This window comes from Caloenas nicobarica, chromosome 3, assembly GCF_036013445.1.
Source record: "Caloenas nicobarica isolate bCalNic1 chromosome 3, bCalNic1.hap1, whole genome shotgun sequence".
Classification (NCBI taxonomy): domain Eukaryota; kingdom Metazoa; phylum Chordata; class Aves; order Columbiformes; family Columbidae; genus Caloenas; species Caloenas nicobarica.
In genome coordinates this window covers 52,958,067-52,977,718 of record NC_088247.1, presented here as the reverse complement: position 1 = coordinate 52,977,718, position 19,652 = coordinate 52,958,067, and the positions used below count along the sequence as shown (strand labels likewise).

The window sequence follows — 19,652 nt, the reverse complement described above, 5'->3', positions numbered from 1 at the left end:
TCCCTGGAGACATTCAAGGCCAGGCTGGACAGGGCTCTGAGCAACCTGATCTGGTTGAAGATGTCCCTGCTCATTGCAGGGGGTTGGACTAGGTGAGCTTTGAAGGTCCCTTCCAACCTGAACTATTCTATGATTCCATTATATGTCCTCTTAAAAATCCATTTTTAAATCCATACACTCTAAGAAATTAAAACCAAATGCTGGAAAGTTTTACTGCAACATGCATGTTTCAGTGAGACCCATCTGGGAGTTCTCTAGCAAAAGTGTATGGGTTATTAAAACCCTCAGTTCAGTTTCCTGCATTTTAGCTGTAGATCTTACACTATTATAACATCTTTTCTCAATTCCAACAAATTTTTTCTATGTTTAGGGTGATAGCTGACACTGGATTGTGCTTGGCTGGTGAGTTGGAGGAAAGAATGAAAGAGCAGCGAGAGTAATTTTTGTGGATTCAGATTACTTAGAGCACTTCTCTTGAATTATCTGGGCTCATAGATTCTTCTGATAGAAGCCTTCATGCTCTGTCTCACTAAATTTAACAGGAAAAAAAAGGGAACTTCACAATGTAATTACCATATGTCATTAATGGATTAAAGTAGCAATACATTTTGCATCACTAGCATCTTTTTATCTGAGGGACAGGGTCTATATTATACAGCCTCCTTTATAAAACCTGCTCATCCCTACACAGGAAAAAAATTAACCGCTTTTCACTTCTGTGGATTGCAATAAATCGTGCTCACAAAGGAACTTTAAAACTGTACACCTAATTCAGCTCCTGTGTAAATATGTGTAACTCCTTCCAAAGTACCAGGGGATGGACTTACCTACAAGTAAAGCCTGTCCCTACAGGGCTGAATTTGGCCTGAGATTTCTGCATCTCTCCGCTCATTAGTTCAGGTTGCACAGAGCCTTTTGGAGATCGCCCCAGTGAAGTGTGAGCAGCAGCAATCAACTCCGTGCTCCAGTTTTACACAGCCACATAAAGCAGCAGGGGAAGCAAAGATGATGGGTCACACTTGCTGTCACTTCACTGAAAAGATTAGTATTAATGGATTAGGAATCCAATTAGTCACTCCTCTTCTATCAGCAAAAGCTGGCGTGTCAAAGGTTGCTCTCTCTCCAGAGAACAGTAGGGCGCAGATGGCTGAAAATCCTGACATGCTTTGATGCAAAATAAAATTTTGGCCTCACTGTTTTGTTTCTGATTTTGGAGCTCCTGAGGAAAGCAACCCTGTCACTGTCTGGCTGGGCTCCTCCGCGCAGCCGCTTCCATCTGCAGCCATCCTCCCGATGCGAGCAGACAGATTTCTTACCCAGATTGGGAGCTGTGTGCCAGACAGTGTTATGGGGCTGTCAACAAATGGGCTGCAAATCACTTTTGTATTTCTTTAAATAAAGTTTCTTCTCTTGTCTTTCACTCATATCCAGTGAAGCTCAAGGTCAGCAGTTGGAGGCTTTGTAAAAAGAAAAAAAATAGTGTTTCTTTTCCACTTATGTGTATGTTTGTAGGAATTTGTTGGGTTTTATCAGATGCAGTTTAATGCTCGACTTATTTCAATATTGTATCCTTTTTATAGCAGTATGTCTTTTCTGAGAATTTACTTGTACCTTTAAGGCATTCAGAAACCTTTGCATTTTAAAAGCCATTAGATAAATTGTTAAATTATTATTTGTTAGACCAATAATGACCAGAAAATATGCAGAATTCTGAGATATTCATCTGGCCTCAGCTGGGCTTTGGAGCAATTGCAGAGGGATTTGTCAGAGCAGATAAGTGCTTTAGTCCATCACACACAGTGCCTCTGGCATTTTGGTACTCCAGAGGACGATGGACATTTCATCCTCATTGTAGATCAAGTCCCATTCCACAAAATGCCCAGTTTATTGTAGGTTTTTCTTCAGGTCTTAAGGGTTATCATCAATGAGATATGAGTGGTGGTGGGAGGGAAAAAACTTGCTTTCCCCTTCCCTCTTCTTTTCATCTTACGCATATTGTCTGGACACTACAGAAGTCTTCACAGAGTGTCCACCTAGATTTGTCAGCATTTGCCAAAGCACTTCAAATTATGGCTTGTGCGACATTACCAATCTATCAGGGTATAGGAAGTAATCTAGATAAGCCTAGATGACTCCTTTTTAATCTCCCTAGTCCTTCTCTGCAGAGAAGGAAATTTGCGGAGGTGTTCTCCAGGAGTTCAGGAGGGTGTTGTTAAGCACATCAGAGTAGCATTTCATAGGACAAAAACATCCCAAACTTGCCATGGACGACCACCAGGTATCTACTGTCACTCTAACCTCAGATTCAGATATGAAATAGCATGTCTAGCACTGTCCTCTTGATGACTTCCAGCTGATACAAGACTCACCCAAGAGATCAGTTTTCAGATTCTCTGACTGATCTTTCTTACATACAACTTTTTGCTTGCTGAAGAATTTAGATTTATGTATAATTCAGTCCTCATTTGAGAGCAAAGATGAATGAGCTGTACAGACCGAACAGGGAAAGGTAGGCATAACTAAATATTTTTTAAAATATCTGTAGGGTAGAAATTTGGTTTAATTCACATCAAAAAATCTTTTTGAAAAGAATAGAGGGGACCCAGCATTTCCATTGGCTATGCAGCTGGTTGTAAATGGTTGCTTCTTGAAAGCATGTTTTGCCAATTATAGAGATGATATTTTTTGCTAGGGGATTTCATTGGCAGAAAGGCTGGATTTGAAATAGTATATTCAAATTAACAAATCCCCTCAGCTTCATCATCCTCAAGTTTTTTTCTGGGACTACTCAATATGATCCCAGGAACCTCTAATTTGTGGTGCTTATAGCCTCAGAAGTACCAGCATAGTTAAGATACACATTTCTATTAAGCAAAAAGGGAACCCCTAAACAATGCTTCAGTAGACTGTTAGCTTGGTTCCTCACCCACTTGTACAAATTATCTTCAGGCCTTTACCACATCCCATCCCCATCTGCTGGGCCCTGCCCTGCTCATGGTACATGTCGGTCAAGCTCCAGGAGCCTGAAGTGCCCTCACAACAGCCTCTCTCCTGTCCCATCTTCACAGCTGCTCTTTGTGCATGTAGCCCAGGGCCGCCTTGGCCTCACCAGCGAGCAGACCACAGGAGACTCCAGCTTCCCCATGTTAGACCACAGCCATCTCCTCCTGCAATAACACCCATCTCGCTCCCAACTCTTCCAACAGGCAACATTTGCCCCCGTGCCCTTTGCCACCTCTGCCCCCGTGCCCTTTGCCACCTCCTCCCCTCTAGCATCTCAGTGCTTACATCCCCACCTGAGAGACAGACCCCTCAGCTCGCACAGAGCCCTGGGGCAGCTGTTGCACATCTGCCTGGGTAGCTGGTCAGCCAAGGGGCATAACTGGCCGGTCAGTGGGGCAGAGCAGCAGGCTGCCCCTTCCCCAGGACCCAGCAGCCAAGCTGTTACTGCCCTCACTATCTTTTACCAGCTCTCTTGGTGTTCAGCTCCGTTACCCGGGGTGTAAAAGAGGAAGACCACAGGGAATCTTGGCAGAAAGAGGCCAGGAGAAGCTCTGTGGGGATGATACTTGTGCTACAGACTTGTCCCAGACCCCAGGGGATGGGGAAAGAATTGAGCCCTCCATCCCAAGTTACAGGTATGTTGCTGGACTTCTTTCTGCTCTTCACCAAAAGATGGAAGGAGAGAGTTCATGAACCTCTAGGCTTTCAGGCTTGCATTAAAAAAATGAAAATTACAGTTATGTACCTCACAGCAGGACTTTTAAAGGAGAATCAATTGTTTTTGACACAGAATGGGTCAAACTGTTTCAGTTTAACTAGAAACCAGCACCATTAAAAATGATGGTAAAGCAGCTGGCAAAGCCAAACTTCCAATTCAAAGGAGCAGATTCATTTCGCCACCTCAGATGGCCCTACCTACATGAATAAAGCTCTAGTAAACATCCACAATTTATCAGGATACCTTCCTAACCTTTTGAGGTTTAACTCCTTAGTGGATGACTGATGGTTTTGTTATAACTCAAATTATGAAAGGACAGGGGAATTTCAAGAAAAGCATGTGGTACAGAGCATTTGTGTGTTGCAGAACAGCATAAGGTTGACTTTTTATTTGGCCTGGTTGAAAGGCAATGTCAGAGGTCACTGTTCTTGGGAACAGTTGCAACACCTTTATTTTTGTTCCGTTTTCCTCAGTCTCTGAGGAAGAACATAAAGCACTGAAAACGGAATGTCTCATTTGTCCAGAGCTTTGTTCAACTGTACTATGATGAAAAGTTTGGGAATTACTTAGGTCTGACCAGTCTGTTTCCTGTACCTGATATTAATACTGACATTGGCTTTTGTGGAAACAGATCAGGCTGCTGTTATTCTCCCTCTAAAATGCAATAAACTTAATGCCATTAAAAAGAGAGCTATTATGTTAATTAAAATAGGACCCATTTTCTAAATTCATGTACTCTAGAAAGATCTATGACCATGGAGCAGAAAGGATCCACACAAGCTGGGCTACCTGAAGCTTCCTAAGCCCCTGTCATCAGTACCTGGAGACCTAAGGATGTCTCTTTCCTGATGGTCATGACCAAAGACAGTCAATGAGATTATAAAACTGTCAGGAAAAGAAATCTTCACAATGTCTGGAAACATGCAAATAGCCCCTCCAAGGTAGTTAAAAATGAAAAACAATAAACAAAATAAGTTAGGATGAAAGATAATATTTTATACCCTTTTCTATTTTACTGTTTTATTTAAATAAACCATGCTGTAAATTGGACAAATTCTATGTTGATCAGCCAGCATATCCTTCTTATCATCTCTAGAATTGATATAATTGTATATTCTTTTAATTATAATTCAGTATCTGTTAGCTTGTTACACTGTCTTTGGACAACCCAGACAAGAAATAAATAATGTATATTTCAAGCCTAATTTAATTTTCAGTGATTAAAAAGTAATTAACACCAGTTCATGCAATCTGCACAATCACGTTTCTTGCCATCACTTCGGTTTTCTTGGAACTGAGAAAACTGACAGCTTTTTAAATTAAACAAAACAAATGTTGTTTTGGTCTTTCCAGACTGTTCACGGTAAATCCCACTATTCTCATGCCTGTAAACAGCTGCAATAGTTTCAGTGAAACCCCTCGCTTAATATTTAAGTGGAAGTGAAACACAGACCTTGAGCTGCAAGGGTGGGCAGGGAGGAGGCTGTTTGGAGCTGGCCGCTGGGTTTGGCACCCCCGGCGATGCCCCCAGCCCCGCTGCTGGGCTCCTCCTGGGCAGAGCCCGCCAGCTGCGAGACCCAGACATATAAGCTCGAAATGGAGATTTTCACCCTTCTTACAAGCAGAGCATTTGGATTCTGGTTTATCTTTTTGGCTGCTTTCTTGTCTGGCTCTAGTGTTTCTTACTTTCAAAGACGTGGGCTATGCCAGCCAGCTTGCTTTGATGCACGTCTCCTTCCTTCCTTCTTTTCTCTTTCTTCCCCTCTCTCTTCCTCCCCGTTTTTCTGTTTAGGCAATGTGCGATTGCAAGCAAGCTTCTGCTTACAGTGCTCTGGTTAAGTCACTCCGGTACCCCACACATAACTCGAGTTAACTGCAAAAGCTAAATTCTGACTTAAAGTTTGCCTTTGATCCCAGAAGGCTTAATGTGCTTCTCATATGTACGTGAGGGGAGTTTTGTGGCTGCCCCAGCAGCCTCCTACCCTGAAATCCCCGGGCCAGCCTGCAGAGCCCTTTCACACCAGGGAGGGACAACATAGACCACGAGAGCAGGACTGGGCCATTGCTACTACAGCCTCTTGAGAGAGTTTTCTTTTTCATTTTGTGTCATACAGATTTATCTATTTTTTGTAGCACAGAGTTGGTACATTTTAAGCAGCTGATATATTTTCTAAAAGAGTCAGCACTGTTTGTCGTTGTAATAATGTGGATACTTGTTGGAAGTGTTGTATCAGTGCTCAAGTATGTTATTGCAGCTTATCTTTCCAGAACATTTAGAAGCATCAATATTTATCTATCTATTACTGTTTCTATATTACAATATATGTAATTCATGGGTTTTGTCAGGTTTTTTAAATTTATCAGTTGTTCTGTAAAGGTCTATAAAGAAATAAAGACTATAGTAATATAAAGAGATCATTAAAGAGAGAGTAGTAAGCATTCATTCACCACTTCCTGAAGTGATAGTAATTGCTTTACAAGCAAATATCTTTGGTAATAAATCTTTCTGTTAATGTGCTCTAGGAAACAGACAAGGAAAGGGAGCAGCAGACTTGATTCCTGTCACAGTTGTTTTTGTCACTGCCCTGGTAAATCATCTCTGGTAAGTCGTTTCACAGATCTTTTCTGACCAAATCTTTGTCAGTGTAGAACAAGAATTCCCAAATGCCACTATTTTACTTACAATACTGCTAGTAAAACTGTTTACAGAGAAGGTCCTCAGCTGCAGCTGATTCATTAGGCAGTAAGTATGGTTTTTACAGCTGTTGGGTATGGGCTTTTTATCCTCTGGCTATTAACCCAGATGATGAAAGGAGTTCGTCGATGTGTGGCTCTTGAGAAGTTTTTTGCATTTTAGTTTGATGGTATTCCTTGACCTAATACATAACATGGAAATGGGTCTGCTTGGAAATGCCAAGTGAATATATTGTAGAAATCTGACTACCAAAACACAAAAGTAAATGTCCATTTAATACCAGGTATGCAGAAAGTAGTTAATTTTCCTGTCTTTCTTTGTATCTATAATTAGGCTTTGAGGACTTCATTGCCCTCAGGCAGTACCTGGTCTCTAGCAGTTGGACTTGCACATTTCTTACTCTTTCCATATCCTACGCGTTCTATTTTCTTTTCATGGCCCATTGCTTAGCAATTGATTTTACTTCACACAGAGTATTCTCCATAAATAAAAGGTTGGGAATAACGCTTTAACTTAAACAGTCAGTTATTGTAATTCTCTGTTTATTCACTCGATCAATAGCTTATAGTTGGTAAAAAAAAATACATTAGCTTTGAGACCACAGGAAGTTGATACACTCTCAACCTGAATCCTTTCCCATCAGTCGCAAAAAGACCCTACAGCAAAGTGTTTCTTTCTTTCTGAATTATCTCTACCTTGAAACATCACCTGGCAGACCCAAAACGATTTGGCCTGGATAGGTGTTTCTGCATTCATTTATACTGATAAGAGATAAATAATTATTTCAAGAGTCAGTCTCTTACTTATGCAAAAATAAGGCAGTGGACAATACTGGCATAGCATACACTGAGGTGTTGGCAGAGAGAAGCTGCTTCAGTCTGCAGCAAGATTGCTTTTTAACTTAATTGCTTCATCATTGTCAGGGTAGGATCATGCATATGCATAGCAGTTTCTGCCGTCATTTTGTGTTGGTTATTATTACTAAAACCTTTTGTCACTTTAATGAATAACTTTCACTTCATCACAAGCATATTTTAATGAGTTTGAAATGCAAAGTGTATATTTAAAAATCAGAAATTACTGTTGCTGAGAGTTAGTGGATGAAGGAGGGAGGCTATTAATGCCAAAATTCCAGTGATCTGTGCTTTAAATCCTTGGTGTGATCACTCGTTAGTACTCAAAATACCTTACTCAGTTCTGAAGCAGTAGTGTCCAATGCTAAGTAGAATCTCAGGAAATGGTAATTAAGAGAATGTGACTGAGAAACTGAGATACCAGATAACAAGAGAAACATCATAATAGTTTATAAGTGTATGATTTAGGGGAGGAGATTTTATCTGATACTCTTAACTGGCAAAAAGGTATCTGAAGCCTTGATTCTGCAAAGGCCATGTAACCCTTAAATAAAAAAGAGAAATACAGAATATGCCTGGATATAGAAATACGAAATGTATTTTTTAAGGTTTGAAATAAGTCTTTGTTTAGATTCTCTATGCCTGTAAATATTTTCAGTACATCTCTTCAGTGACCCAAGTTCTGACAAAAAAAGTGGATTGAGAGATGATTTAACAAGAGGCTAAGATTTTCACATTAAGTTGACATTTCACACTGAATTCTGTATTTCACAGAAGTTTTTGTATATATGATAATAGATTCTATGTATATTTTCATGGGGTGTCCTGCACTGTAAAAAAAATCCAGCACCTAGATATGTCTCATAGGTAACAGTTTTTCATTGGCTAAAATGAATATGAATAATGAAACAAATTCGATGTCAATGCTTGATGTTACATTTAGTGTATCAATGCAACGCGATTCCATAAGTCCTTAAGGAGACCCATCTGTAAAAAATAATCAAAATTATTCTACATTTTTAGGTTCTATGTTTGCCTACCACTAAAAGGGAGTTCCTTCCACTGAGTCAGGTATTCTATGTTTACATCTAGGAACACACAAGGCTAGGCTGCCATACTTATAAAATCAATTTGGTACCAGAATTTACAATGATTTTTTATGAATTGCCGATAACCAACAGAATATATCTTTCAAGTGAAGTTATACTGAAAAGAAAGATGGGGAACGCCAAGAGTTGCACAGGTTTCTATAAACTGCAAGTGAATAGGACCAAATTTTAAAAAGTTTTTCATCATACACAATGTGGATTAGGATCAGTGGTTCCTTCTCCCTCTTGTTGTCTCCATGGGTCTCTAGGAATTTAGAAAAATACAGAAACTTATGTTGTCAGTGAAAACAGTGAACTTAACAGAAAGTCTGTGAAGAGCAAACCACAGAAGTGTGACCCTTCCTGTCCACTTTCTGTGTAAAGACACATTTTAAATCAATGGATTTTGAACTTGTGCATAGGCTGAGTAAGGTCAAGATAAACAGCTATGGAACGGGCAAAGTGAAATAAAAGAAATCTATTCTGTGGTTAAGTAATTGCCCCGAGTGCTAAGGAGGAGTGCCATGTGAGACCACAGCTGGAAATGCCGGAAATGCTGGAAATATGGCAGTTTGACAGAGATTCCATATTTTGTGTTCTTGCTGAGGTAAATAAAGGAAATGGGTTTTATTTTGTTTTTATTTTACACATTTTTGCAGCACAATGTCAGTATGGCCACATTTCTAAACCTCACCTTAGACTGCTAACCATTCCTTCGCAATGGTCTGAATCAATCCAGTGGGTCAGGAACAGTCTTTGTGGTTTTCATTGGTGTGGGGTTTTTTGTGGTGGGGTTTTTTTTGTTTGCTTGGTTTTGTTTTGTTTTGTTTTCCTGTAAGACGCACTGTGGAGATTCCTGCTGAATGGTTATTTCCAGCTGTGTTAATAAATTTTCTGAAAAGATGACAAGGAATTGTTTGGATGCTGTCTTTTAACTGGCTAAAATCAATTTTGAATTTGAAAAGGAAGTGTCTAGTATCGATTTCAGACATACAGCTTGCAAAAAACTAACAAATGTACTGTGGGGAACAAATCTTTATGAGGAGTGGAGGAGAAGCAGCCCTAAAACATTTCTGTGATTGAGTTATTCTTCAAGATTTCTTCCTTAAAAAGGGCACTTTGAAATGAAAATGCTTCCCTTTTTTTAAAAAAAAGAGATTTGATGCCATGCTTGGTTTTAACTTCTCCTTGTCCCCACACAGTGAAGCCACATAGTCTGAATTAAAGAAACAAAGTAAGAAGCAGTAACCATATTTTTAAAATGTTGCTGAGGAATTTGTCCATTCGTGAGAATAGCTAATGTGAAGAAAGAGCTTTGCATAACAAAAAGACTAAACTCCAGACCAATTCCTTATTCATTCAAAAAATAAACTTGCATAAGCATCTATTTACTATAGATGGTAATATCAGCTCCAGACAACCATGATTTTAAATATGAATTACTGTGGTTTGGTTTTGTTTCAGGCAACATTTATCAAAATAGACATTTTTAGAGTAATTATTTAGCCCAAAGGTATTTATCTCTCCACCCAGTGAACCTCTACAGCCTTCATTTTCAGATGTCAATCATAGACCTAAATTATAGATCTGGTTTAGCAGATCTGATCGTTCTGAGAACTGTTAAAATTTGTTCCAAAGAGAAAATGGCTGTACTTGCAATTACCTTGTTTGGGTGAGGATAGCAACGTGTCTCACCAAGTGAAAATAGTTCCATAAATGCAATGGAGGGATTCACCCATTGGCAGGTAATGGCCTAATATTACCCAAATGCAATCAGTGGTACCAAGACCAATATTTATCTCACCAATATTTATCTGAATATTCGCCTGGGTCCTAAGAGAAAATGGCAATGGGTAAACCCCATTAATTCCCTGAGGAGATATATCTCCTTGTAAGGAAAAATACTTCAGTGTTTCATTTAACCTCAAGAGCATTGCATCAGAAAAACAAAGACTAGCGCATATGAGTTAAAGATTCATATCTTCAAAACTCCTGCAGTACTTGTGCAAAACACAAATGGGAGTTTCTGTGTGCCAACCTTCTAGCAGTGAAGTTCCCTCAGGAATTAAGTGTATGTTTTGTGTACAGTACGTTGCTACCTAGGGCATGTAGCTAAGCTAGACTGAGATCTTTATTTTAAGTAAATATCTACTGAGCTCATTGGCAAGAGCATTTGGTATTCCAGGAATCTGATTCAATGTACAAGACATTTCTCCCATAAAACAGTGGTTCAAAAACTTGTGTAAATTCAAGTCCATCTTCTGTTAATGAGTTTTTGAACTCACCTCTATTATGGATGCTTAAATTAGCTACATAATACTATAGGATGAGGCAGCTTTGATCTTTTCTATTGCAAAATGGAACAGTTTTCTGAAATAATTAGACAGTAACTTCATGACTAGACTACTTGTCTAGATTGGGGGAGGGAAAGAAGACTTGGGTTCTTCCTCCTACTCTTGTGAATACTTAACATTACATATCCTACCAATAAATGGTTTTCCCCCAAACCTAAGTGAATGCTGAAACCTCAAGGCCAAGGGGATACTCAGTGCAAATATTCAATACAAGGTGCAATACTTTCAACACAGGGAATCAAGAGAATCCCATCCCATGCTGAGGCCAAAGCCAGTAGCTCCTCTATTTTGACATCTCTCTCCTGCGAACTGAACTGCTTCCAGGGAAGTTCTTGGTATGTGACTTGCTCTTAGTCAAATGAAAATTTTAATACACATTTAAGGCCAGAAATATCTTGTTACATAATCTGACAGTTACAGCATCTAGACAAGAAAACATAGATTTGCAAAGGTAGAAATTGAATTTGAAACTTCCATGTACTGGTCCAAGCAATGGTTAATTAAGAATTGGAGGTCTTCTGATGGTAGCGACTGTGACAACATGTGTGAAGAAGCACTGGTGCAGGTGCCAAGTTTCAGGACAGAGTTCATGTCTATGGGCACAGACAGGATGGGAGTGCTTGCCTGCAGTGCAGAGCCAGGCGTGTAACACCCAGCATCTCCGAGGCATCTTGCTGGCAGCTAGTCAGACAACCAACCATCAGAACCTGCGTTTGAGCCCCTCGCAGAGCTCAGGTGGAAAGCATTCCTTGCTCGTAACAGTTCAGGTGCCACTCTCCTTTAGCTGTTGTAGGGTTTCATGCAGGGATTAGGGCTCTGAAGTTAAATAGAAAGCCGGTCACTTAAGAGCTGGGTGTTGCAACATGCACATCCATTTGTGAAGCTGGTCCCTGGTGTGTAGGATCTGGGTCCTCCTCCCATACTGCTGTTCAGTCACATGCGTGCAGTACGGCTCAGAATAAGCGGGGTTCCTTGGCCAGAGTCATGGACTAAAAGAGAGACAGCAGGACAGCTGGATGAACTTCCACTGAGGATTTAGCAATGTTAAACTGAAAAAAAGAGAAATTATGGCTATATCTGAAAAAGCTAAGCGGGGGTTCAAGGGGAGAAGGGAGAAAAAACAATCCTGAAGGGCCATGTTGTACAGTATGGACTGAAGGGAAGAAGAGGAAGGGAAACAATCAAGACATAAAAAGGTCTTTAATTTTGTTTTTGTTTGTATCATTACTTATTAGAATTTTTTTTAATAAGAGGAGGGCATGGTGACAAACTTTTTAGCAGGGCCTGTTGCAATAGGACACAGGGTAATGATTTTAAACTGGAAGAGGCGAGATTTAGACTAGATATAAGGAAGAATTTTTTTACAATGAGGGTGGTGAAACACTGGCACAGGTTGCCCAGAGAGGTGGTAGATGCCCCATCCCTGGAGACATTCCAGGCCAGGCTGGACGGGGCTCTGAGCAACCTGATCTAATTGAAGATGTCCTTGCTCATGGCAGGGGGGTTGGACTAGATGAGCTTTGAAGGTCCCTTCCAACTCAACTACTCTATGATTCTAGGAGTAAGAGAGAAGTCAGGAAGATAGAAAGTGAAAAGCCCCTTGAAAAGGAAACAGTAAGAGGGTTAAGGCAAGAGGAACCCAGAAAGGAAATAGAAGGTGAAACTCAAGGGCAAAAGGGCCTTTAGCTCTGGATCAGCTGCAGAGGTGTCTGATTTGCCAGGGGACAGCCTTTCCCTTTAGTCAGCTAGTAATAGCCACCTTTCTTGTCAAATCATCTGGCACAGTTACCTGCTGACGATAGTGGTGGTAGCAGTGCGGTGGGAGAGGGGAGGAGAGGGGAAGATGGTACTTTTTGTCTACCTTTGCAGGTACTTTAAAAAGTGACAAAGTTACCTAGGGTATCAAATAACCCGCACGGCAGGTGCATTTGGTGCAGGCTACGGAAGTTCAAATTATGTTTTTCTAGGCATCACTGCTAAGACTATTTGCAGATGCAGTGAGGAAAGAATGGATATGTTTAATGGGAAAAATGCAAAGAAAACAGATGCATTTCACTGAAACTAGGTAAAATGTTTCCCTCAGGGAGTCTTAATGCCCTTTTACTTGTGTTATTCAAGAGGCCACTGCTAACTTTCTTTAGTTGCTGGCACGGATGCTTCCTTTTTACATGTGCTTCTCCAGTGACATGTTGCCATGTAAGCAGAACCTCCTGGGGTCTATGTCGTGGAGCTGACTCAGCGTACAAACAAACAGTCTTCCCTGCTCGCTAACCCTGCAGAGTCAGACTGAGATCCTGAAGGCATTCTGCAAGTTTCTTGACTTGTGCCCAGAAACACGGATTCTGTAGGCTAGATGTGCCCTTCAGAAATCCTGTACAACTGCGCTTTTCTGTAATTCTGCCGTCTTCTCCAGTCACACCATCGCTGCAAGATTTTTCAGGTGTCAGAGCAGTCAGAATTTGGTCTTGCAGTTACAAGTCAGCTAACAGCATTTCATCCCTTTTGCATCAATATTTCATTGCTCTGCTGCTAGTCTCTACCTTACCTAACCACCCAGTGGGTGCTAAACTGACTTTGACAAAAATGCAGATTTGAAAGTATAAACTTTGGTGAGGCAATCCAGTTATTCAACACATGCCAAACTGCCTGCAGCATCCGATGTTATCAGAGATTTTCCGTTAGTTCAGTCTCACATAGATATTTCTGTGAGCTGGATATTAATGGCAGCTTTCTGCATCTGTCAGATGCTAATTCAGAAACAAAAAAAGATATTGTAGTTCCTGTCTTAATGGCTGTGGGATGCTGGCACACTTTCAGCTAGCTGCCCTACTATGAAATGCTGCTGTAAAAGGAAGGTGGGAGGAGGGTCCTGATTCACTGCAGACAAAGTTCTGCCTCAGCTGAGAATGCAAATGCACGTGGAATTGTCTTTGGAACTACTCGACCCACAGGTGTGCACATCTTTTCTTAGTACCCTCTCCACCACACTGGAGCAAAAGACAGTGCAACAGAAGTCCAAGTTAATCCCTACGTGACCAGGAGATTGTAAAAGGTCAGTGTTGCTGTTAATAAAGACAGTGAACACCTCTTTGGATAAAATCAGTAATGAATGATAGCACACCTAGGATGCTATTCATCCGTAGGTCTCAGAGCACTTCACAGGAGTAATAAAGCCTTTTTGCAGACATATTTCATGTGGATCTTTGCTAAAGCAACTTCACTCCTCATGGCGTCTGTTTAAGATTTACATGCAAAGTGCAAGCAGAAGGGGAGGCGGCTGTCAGTCGTTGCTTACCAATCCTGTGCTGACTGCCTTTGCACTTTGCAGTGGGTGGTTTGAGCTGCAGAAGCGTAGCTTACCCGTAATTACCACAATTTCCTGTTACACTCATTTGAAAATACAATGTTCCTGAGGAAGTTATGAAGACAGCAAGTAAGTTGCTACCTTAATTTCTGCGTGTTTGATTAAGAGTGCTGTCTTAATTATGCTGGTTAGAGCTTATTTGCAGTGCTTCTCCAACAGTGCTATCTTTTAGAGAGATGAGAAGGCTTGTGCTTCCAGGTAGCATATGGGCAAACTTGGATATCTGCAGCCCTCAGAGCACGGTGCTCAGGAACAGCTGCAGAAGATTCAAGGCATCTCTTTCTTTTACTGGTGCTGAAACTGTGAGGGAAGTAGCTTAAATATTCAGTTGCAAGATGCTGCTGCAGCTGGGATGTCAGATAAGCAAACGTAACTATTAGTAAATATACTGGATGGCTGTAAACGTTCCTTGAAGGCAGTATCTGAAAAAGCAATTTTGTATGTTCAAACCAGCACCTTTTTTTAAACCACTGAATTATTTATGCCTTCAGATGGACTCTCCTGACAGTCGCGAAGTGTGTGCTAGAGAGCCCCTTGCTGCTCACAAGCCAGGGTTTTCAATAGGAAGGATATCTGCACCTTTTTGCTAACGGTCATGGCTTCCTGCCTTTGTTAGGGGAAATGTGGTGGAGGGAAGCAGCAAGTTTGCTGTCTGCCTGATGCACAGATAACCTGCTCAGGGTGCACCGTGTCACTGCACGGCTTGCAGCACGGATAGGGCTGGTTTGACTTTGTCTGCACTGTCACAACAGCAATTGCCTTGCAAGTTACAGCTCCAATGTGTACAGAGGGTTGAATAAAGCTCTCAAATAAAGGGATCATCCATAGACAATATTAAGTTCTATACTTTTTTTCTGCACACAAGACGTGTGTGAGGAAATGTTGTGGGAAAAGCTGGGTTGCTAGGCAGTTGTTTTGCTGGTAATGCAGGAGCTGAGCCAACGCAGAGCAACCCATAGAGGCTGTTCTTTTCAGGCCATGGAACAGCAGAGAGCCACAGCTTGTTCTTTGCACTCTGAGTTTTCCTCAGTCTGTGCATGTTTGGAAACTATCGATGCCACTCTTTAAAGCTGATGAACCACCTGTGACACTGTGCTCTCCAGTCACCCCAAAAGTTTTCACTTCTTTAACGTGTCTTTGATCGGTTTTAAGTTACAGCTTAGCCAAGCAAAACTTCTGTTGTTGCTTGTAGAAAAAGTGAGATTCAGAAAAGGAAAGAAAGCTACTAACTTGAAAAGTAGCAAATGCAAAAAATGAGAGCAAAAATTATTGTGGTTTAATGGGTGAAATGAATAATAAAGAAAATAAATAATTTAGCTGTATGTTCATCAGTGACACTCCAGGCTTCTTTACACCATCACTTTAAAGATTCTTTCTGCTTAAGATTGTGCAAACTTGAATACTCCCCTCTACCCTTCCACTAACTTAAAACATCATTAACTGGATGCGAAGTGACATTTGAAGGCCCAAACAGACCCCTGTAGTTTACATGAAGAACCACAAGATCCAGTGACTTATGATGGCAGCCTCAGTAATAGGCACTAATTTCCATTTCTGAGATAGAGAGAAAGGCGCAGCCCTTGGGCATTACCCTGCATTTCAGTGAGCCCTGCAAGGCAACCTTAGGTACCTCAGCTGCAGAACTGGAAATCCAACACCAGACAGCGGGAAGCCAGAGAGCTGCTCTCTGGGAGAGTCACACATCCTGTACCGACACTCTGGCTGTGATTTAAAGAAGAGAGAGGATATTTTTCAATGCTGCTATTCAGCTTGTCTCTGTTGCCTCCCGTGAGACCGCAGAAGGCTTTGTGTCAGAGAAACCACCACTGGGCTTGGCGCTGGTGGGCATCACCACTGACAGTGCCAGCAGGGTCTCACGGCCAGACAAGTGTGGAGAACAGGATCTTGCATTCTGAGTCACCTTCCTGCTGTCTGCTGCCAAGTTTTATTTTAAAGGATTATTGTAGCTTAGTGTTGGTGATGCCAACCCAAATCTCTGTCAGTGCCCAGCCTGGCAATGGTGCGAATGATTTGCCATGAATGCTCAGGAGGAGGATGAGTTTTTTGCCAAGGGAAGCTCTCATTCCTGCTGCCGCACAAGCTCTTTGGTGGCCTGAGGAACCAGAAGCTGGGTGTCACCTGTCACGGTTACTATATGCACCTTCCTTCATTTGCTTTGATGTATTTAAGTTAATATTTCCCAAGTTGTGGCTAAGAACATCGTGGCATCTTTTCAGCTCATGTTTGTCAGTTTCAAAGTTAGCTAGCGTATTAGGTGAATATAAAATCTCATTTTATTCACATACCAATTCCATTTCTTTCTTACTGCACTTCATAAATAAGTCAATGTTCAGAATTGTATTACAGAAGCTCTACCAAATAATAAATAATGCATTTGGTTTGTCATATGATTCTGTGCTTGTCTCGCTGCCCAGTGCTCCTCTAATTCATAAAATGGTTTTCTGTATCATAGGGTATGTAAGTTAAGATTAGATATTTTGTTGCACCTCTCATAAAACTCATGCCTATTCCAAACTAGAGGTTTCTGCAAAGTCTTTATACAAAGCAATATTATATAGAGCAAAAATATTTATTTAATTATTTATTTTGAAATGTCTCTCTATGAAGTTTTAGATGTGAGTTTTTAATTCATGTTTTTGTTATGAGTTAGTGAAGTTTGGAGTTCACAAGCAGAGTGTTCTTCTAAACCCCAGTGACTTTGTCACATACACATTCCGTTTTTAAAGACCTTCAGAAGGTGTTAGAGGAGCTCAGAGACTTGCTTTTCTGCGAATGTCGTGTACTTCACATACGTGAAGTCCATCCATATTACCTGTATACTTCTGGAGATCAAATGGTTCTGCTATGAGGGCAAAGGTCTAGAGAGCAGTTCAAGAGAAATGTTTGTGTATTGAGTGCTGATTGGACTATCCAGATGCTGATACCTTGCAGGAGTAAGTGCAGATGGGGAGCTAAAAACTAATAAGTGCATGGTTATTTCTCTTCAAAAGCTTTTACTACAGCATCTACATGTGCATTATAATGTTCAGACTAAACAGAAGATTGACCTAAGATATTCCACCTAGTAATGACAGTATGAAGAGCGATTCTTTTCTGAAAACTCGCTTGGTCCTTGTTTATCTCAGAGACAAAGTTTCCAGCAAATATCCTGTTGCTTCATAGCAGCAGGAGCAGTGAAGGCAAATCAAGATATTAATAGAAGATGCCAGGAAGACCCATGACGAAAGTGGATTGTGAGAAGATAGTGAGCTACACGCTTTTGGCAACAGCCCAGAACAAAGTGCAGAGGAGTATCTACAGGCAATTAAATTAGTCCTGAAAAGTTCTGCCTTGAATATGCTGGGAAAGTGGCTAAAGTACCCTTGATATTAGAAGATATCTTGGCCTGTGAAAAGGCAGAGGCAGTGGGACAGTGTGGAGGGGCATATACCCTATGAATGGGAAAACATTAAAATCTTTGCAGAAAATGCAAGCAAACAGCTGAGGCGGAAATAAACCACTTTGCCAGGAACTTTGAAATTTCAGAATTATCTTTAGATTTTTCAAGATGAGAGAGGACATTCAAAATAATGAGGACTAAGAAGGTAGTACTACCAGGCAGACTCTAGATCACCAATGCTGAATATATGATGATCTCAGGAAAAGGCATGCTAAAGACAATATGGCATTCAAAATACAGACCTTTACAAGCAGGATGATGTTGAGGATTGTATTGTACTGGAGAAAATTAAGAGTACTGGCCAGAAGTCGCTGGGAAAAAAAGGTCCAGGGAATGGATGGCTCTTAGCAAGATGGTCCAGAGGAGGAGGAGCCAGTCTGTTCAGGATGTCACTTGTCGTATATAATAAACAGAAAGAAAAAAAAAGATTCTTTAGTAAAGAATAAGGGAAGTCAATTCTGCGGATAATGTCTAAGACAGGTGAGCTGCTAAGCTGCACAAGTCACCATAAGATGGCTGATCAGTGAAATTAAGTCCTTCTCAGAAGATTCTCAGTACAGAGGAGCATGTTTGAGGAACAGGCCAGCGGTCAGTGTGTGGAACTGACAAGAGTTGACAGCTGTGAGCTGTTTGGCAGTATGGTTCACAAAGAACCTCTGTGGAATCACTGGTGGTAGGCAAGGCTGGCTCCCAAAAACATCCCAGGTGTGGTGAGATCAGTGGCCCTGACAAACTGCCGAGGCTAAGCAACAGGTTCAAGGTGATAACTGTCGGTAGATATCTGTTATCTGCCAGTACTGTCCCAGCTTTCCTGGAGAAAATCATTAATGCAGTTATAATGGCAGAAGGGGTCACAACAAGATTTCTTTTGCAAGCAAGGAGAATACAGGTTTGAAGAGTAAAGTCAAGAGCTTCCTCAGGCTGGTGAATTACTTGAGTTGCTGGTCAGCATGTACAAAGCACGGCAAAACCAGCGGCAATAGAGAGGAAGAGAATTACATGGATATTAACAGGGCAGTGACGTGACTGATGTGCATCATCTGTGCAAAGGGAGTTTGATCACACAGGATAGCACTTGTTTAAGGAAACCATGAGGGATTGCACAGCGAAGGTGGTCTTAGCTTATGCAAGGTCTCTACACAGGGAGAGATTCATAATTTTCAACCCGTCATTTACAAGTCCCTGGGAATGTACGGACTACGAAGTCCATGAAACGCCATGCAAAACCCAAGCTTTGCTGTCAGTGGACAGTAGCATTTGTGAATATTGTTGAGAGAGCAGAGAAGAGGATTAGCAAAAAGGATGGAAAGAGTGGCAGGTGTTGTAATTTAGGTCCACTTATAAATGACAGGACCAGGTCTGTTAAAACTCGCAGTTCTCCTTGGCCTTATAACTAAAGTTGCTCTAATAATGTAGACCCAGCATTTGCCTTGAATTTAAAATGTTGCTACCAAAGTTTTTAAAGATATTTTCCAGTGTGCATCATCAGTATCTAAATTGGGGCTGGACTACACTGTGCCTTCATCATCCTCCGAGTCACTTCAGGCTTTGGTCAGGCCTCCATCTCCTTCTCAATAGTCTGCCGGGAGGCAGAGGATCTTATCGAAAGATTATTGCACCTACTGCTGACTCTGATGGAAAGATGATAGCATTATATTTAAAATATTGCTGGGATGTGTGGCAGGATAGCATTTGTTAAAGGATTCCTCTGCCTCGTTTAATTAATTGGTGTCACTTAGTGTCTTCACAGTTTTAATTTTTCCATCTGCTGCCCTTGGATTTATGGGCGACAGTGTGGTGTCCCATCCGTAAGTGTTCCTTGGAACAGTTTGTGCAGTGATGTCTAGTGAGGGACAAGGACACAGAGTGTTGAAATCTTATTAGTCCTCACATAAGCTGAAGTCCTTTCTGAGAGGTTCTTAAAAGCATGTTAATAAAATGTCCATAAAGCAGATTGACAGGAGGAACGTATAGTGCAATGAAATGCACAGGGGAGAAAAGTTTGTACCACAAAGATCTCAGTAAAAGCGCCAAGTAATAAGTAGAGGCAGCTACCTTCCTTTTAGTCTCTTCTCCTTTATAACCCGCTCTTCTAGCAAAGGTGTAGTTTTGCCCA

General features: G+C 41.1%; 1 protein-coding gene across 1 annotated transcript in view; it reads left to right on the top strand.

Annotated features, from left to right (window-relative positions):
* The first annotated feature begins 14,089 nt into the window (after window positions 1-14,089).
* Window positions 14,090-19,652, top strand: part of CEP85L (centrosomal protein 85 like) — a 151,443-nt gene continuing 145,880 nt past the window's right edge. Inside the window, exon 1 of the mRNA XM_065630892.1 lies at window positions 14,090-14,145. Coding sequence (XP_065486964.1) covers window positions 14,133-14,145 — 13 coding nt within the window. The 5' untranslated portion in view covers window positions 14,090-14,132. The remainder of the gene's footprint in view (window positions 14,146-19,652) is intronic.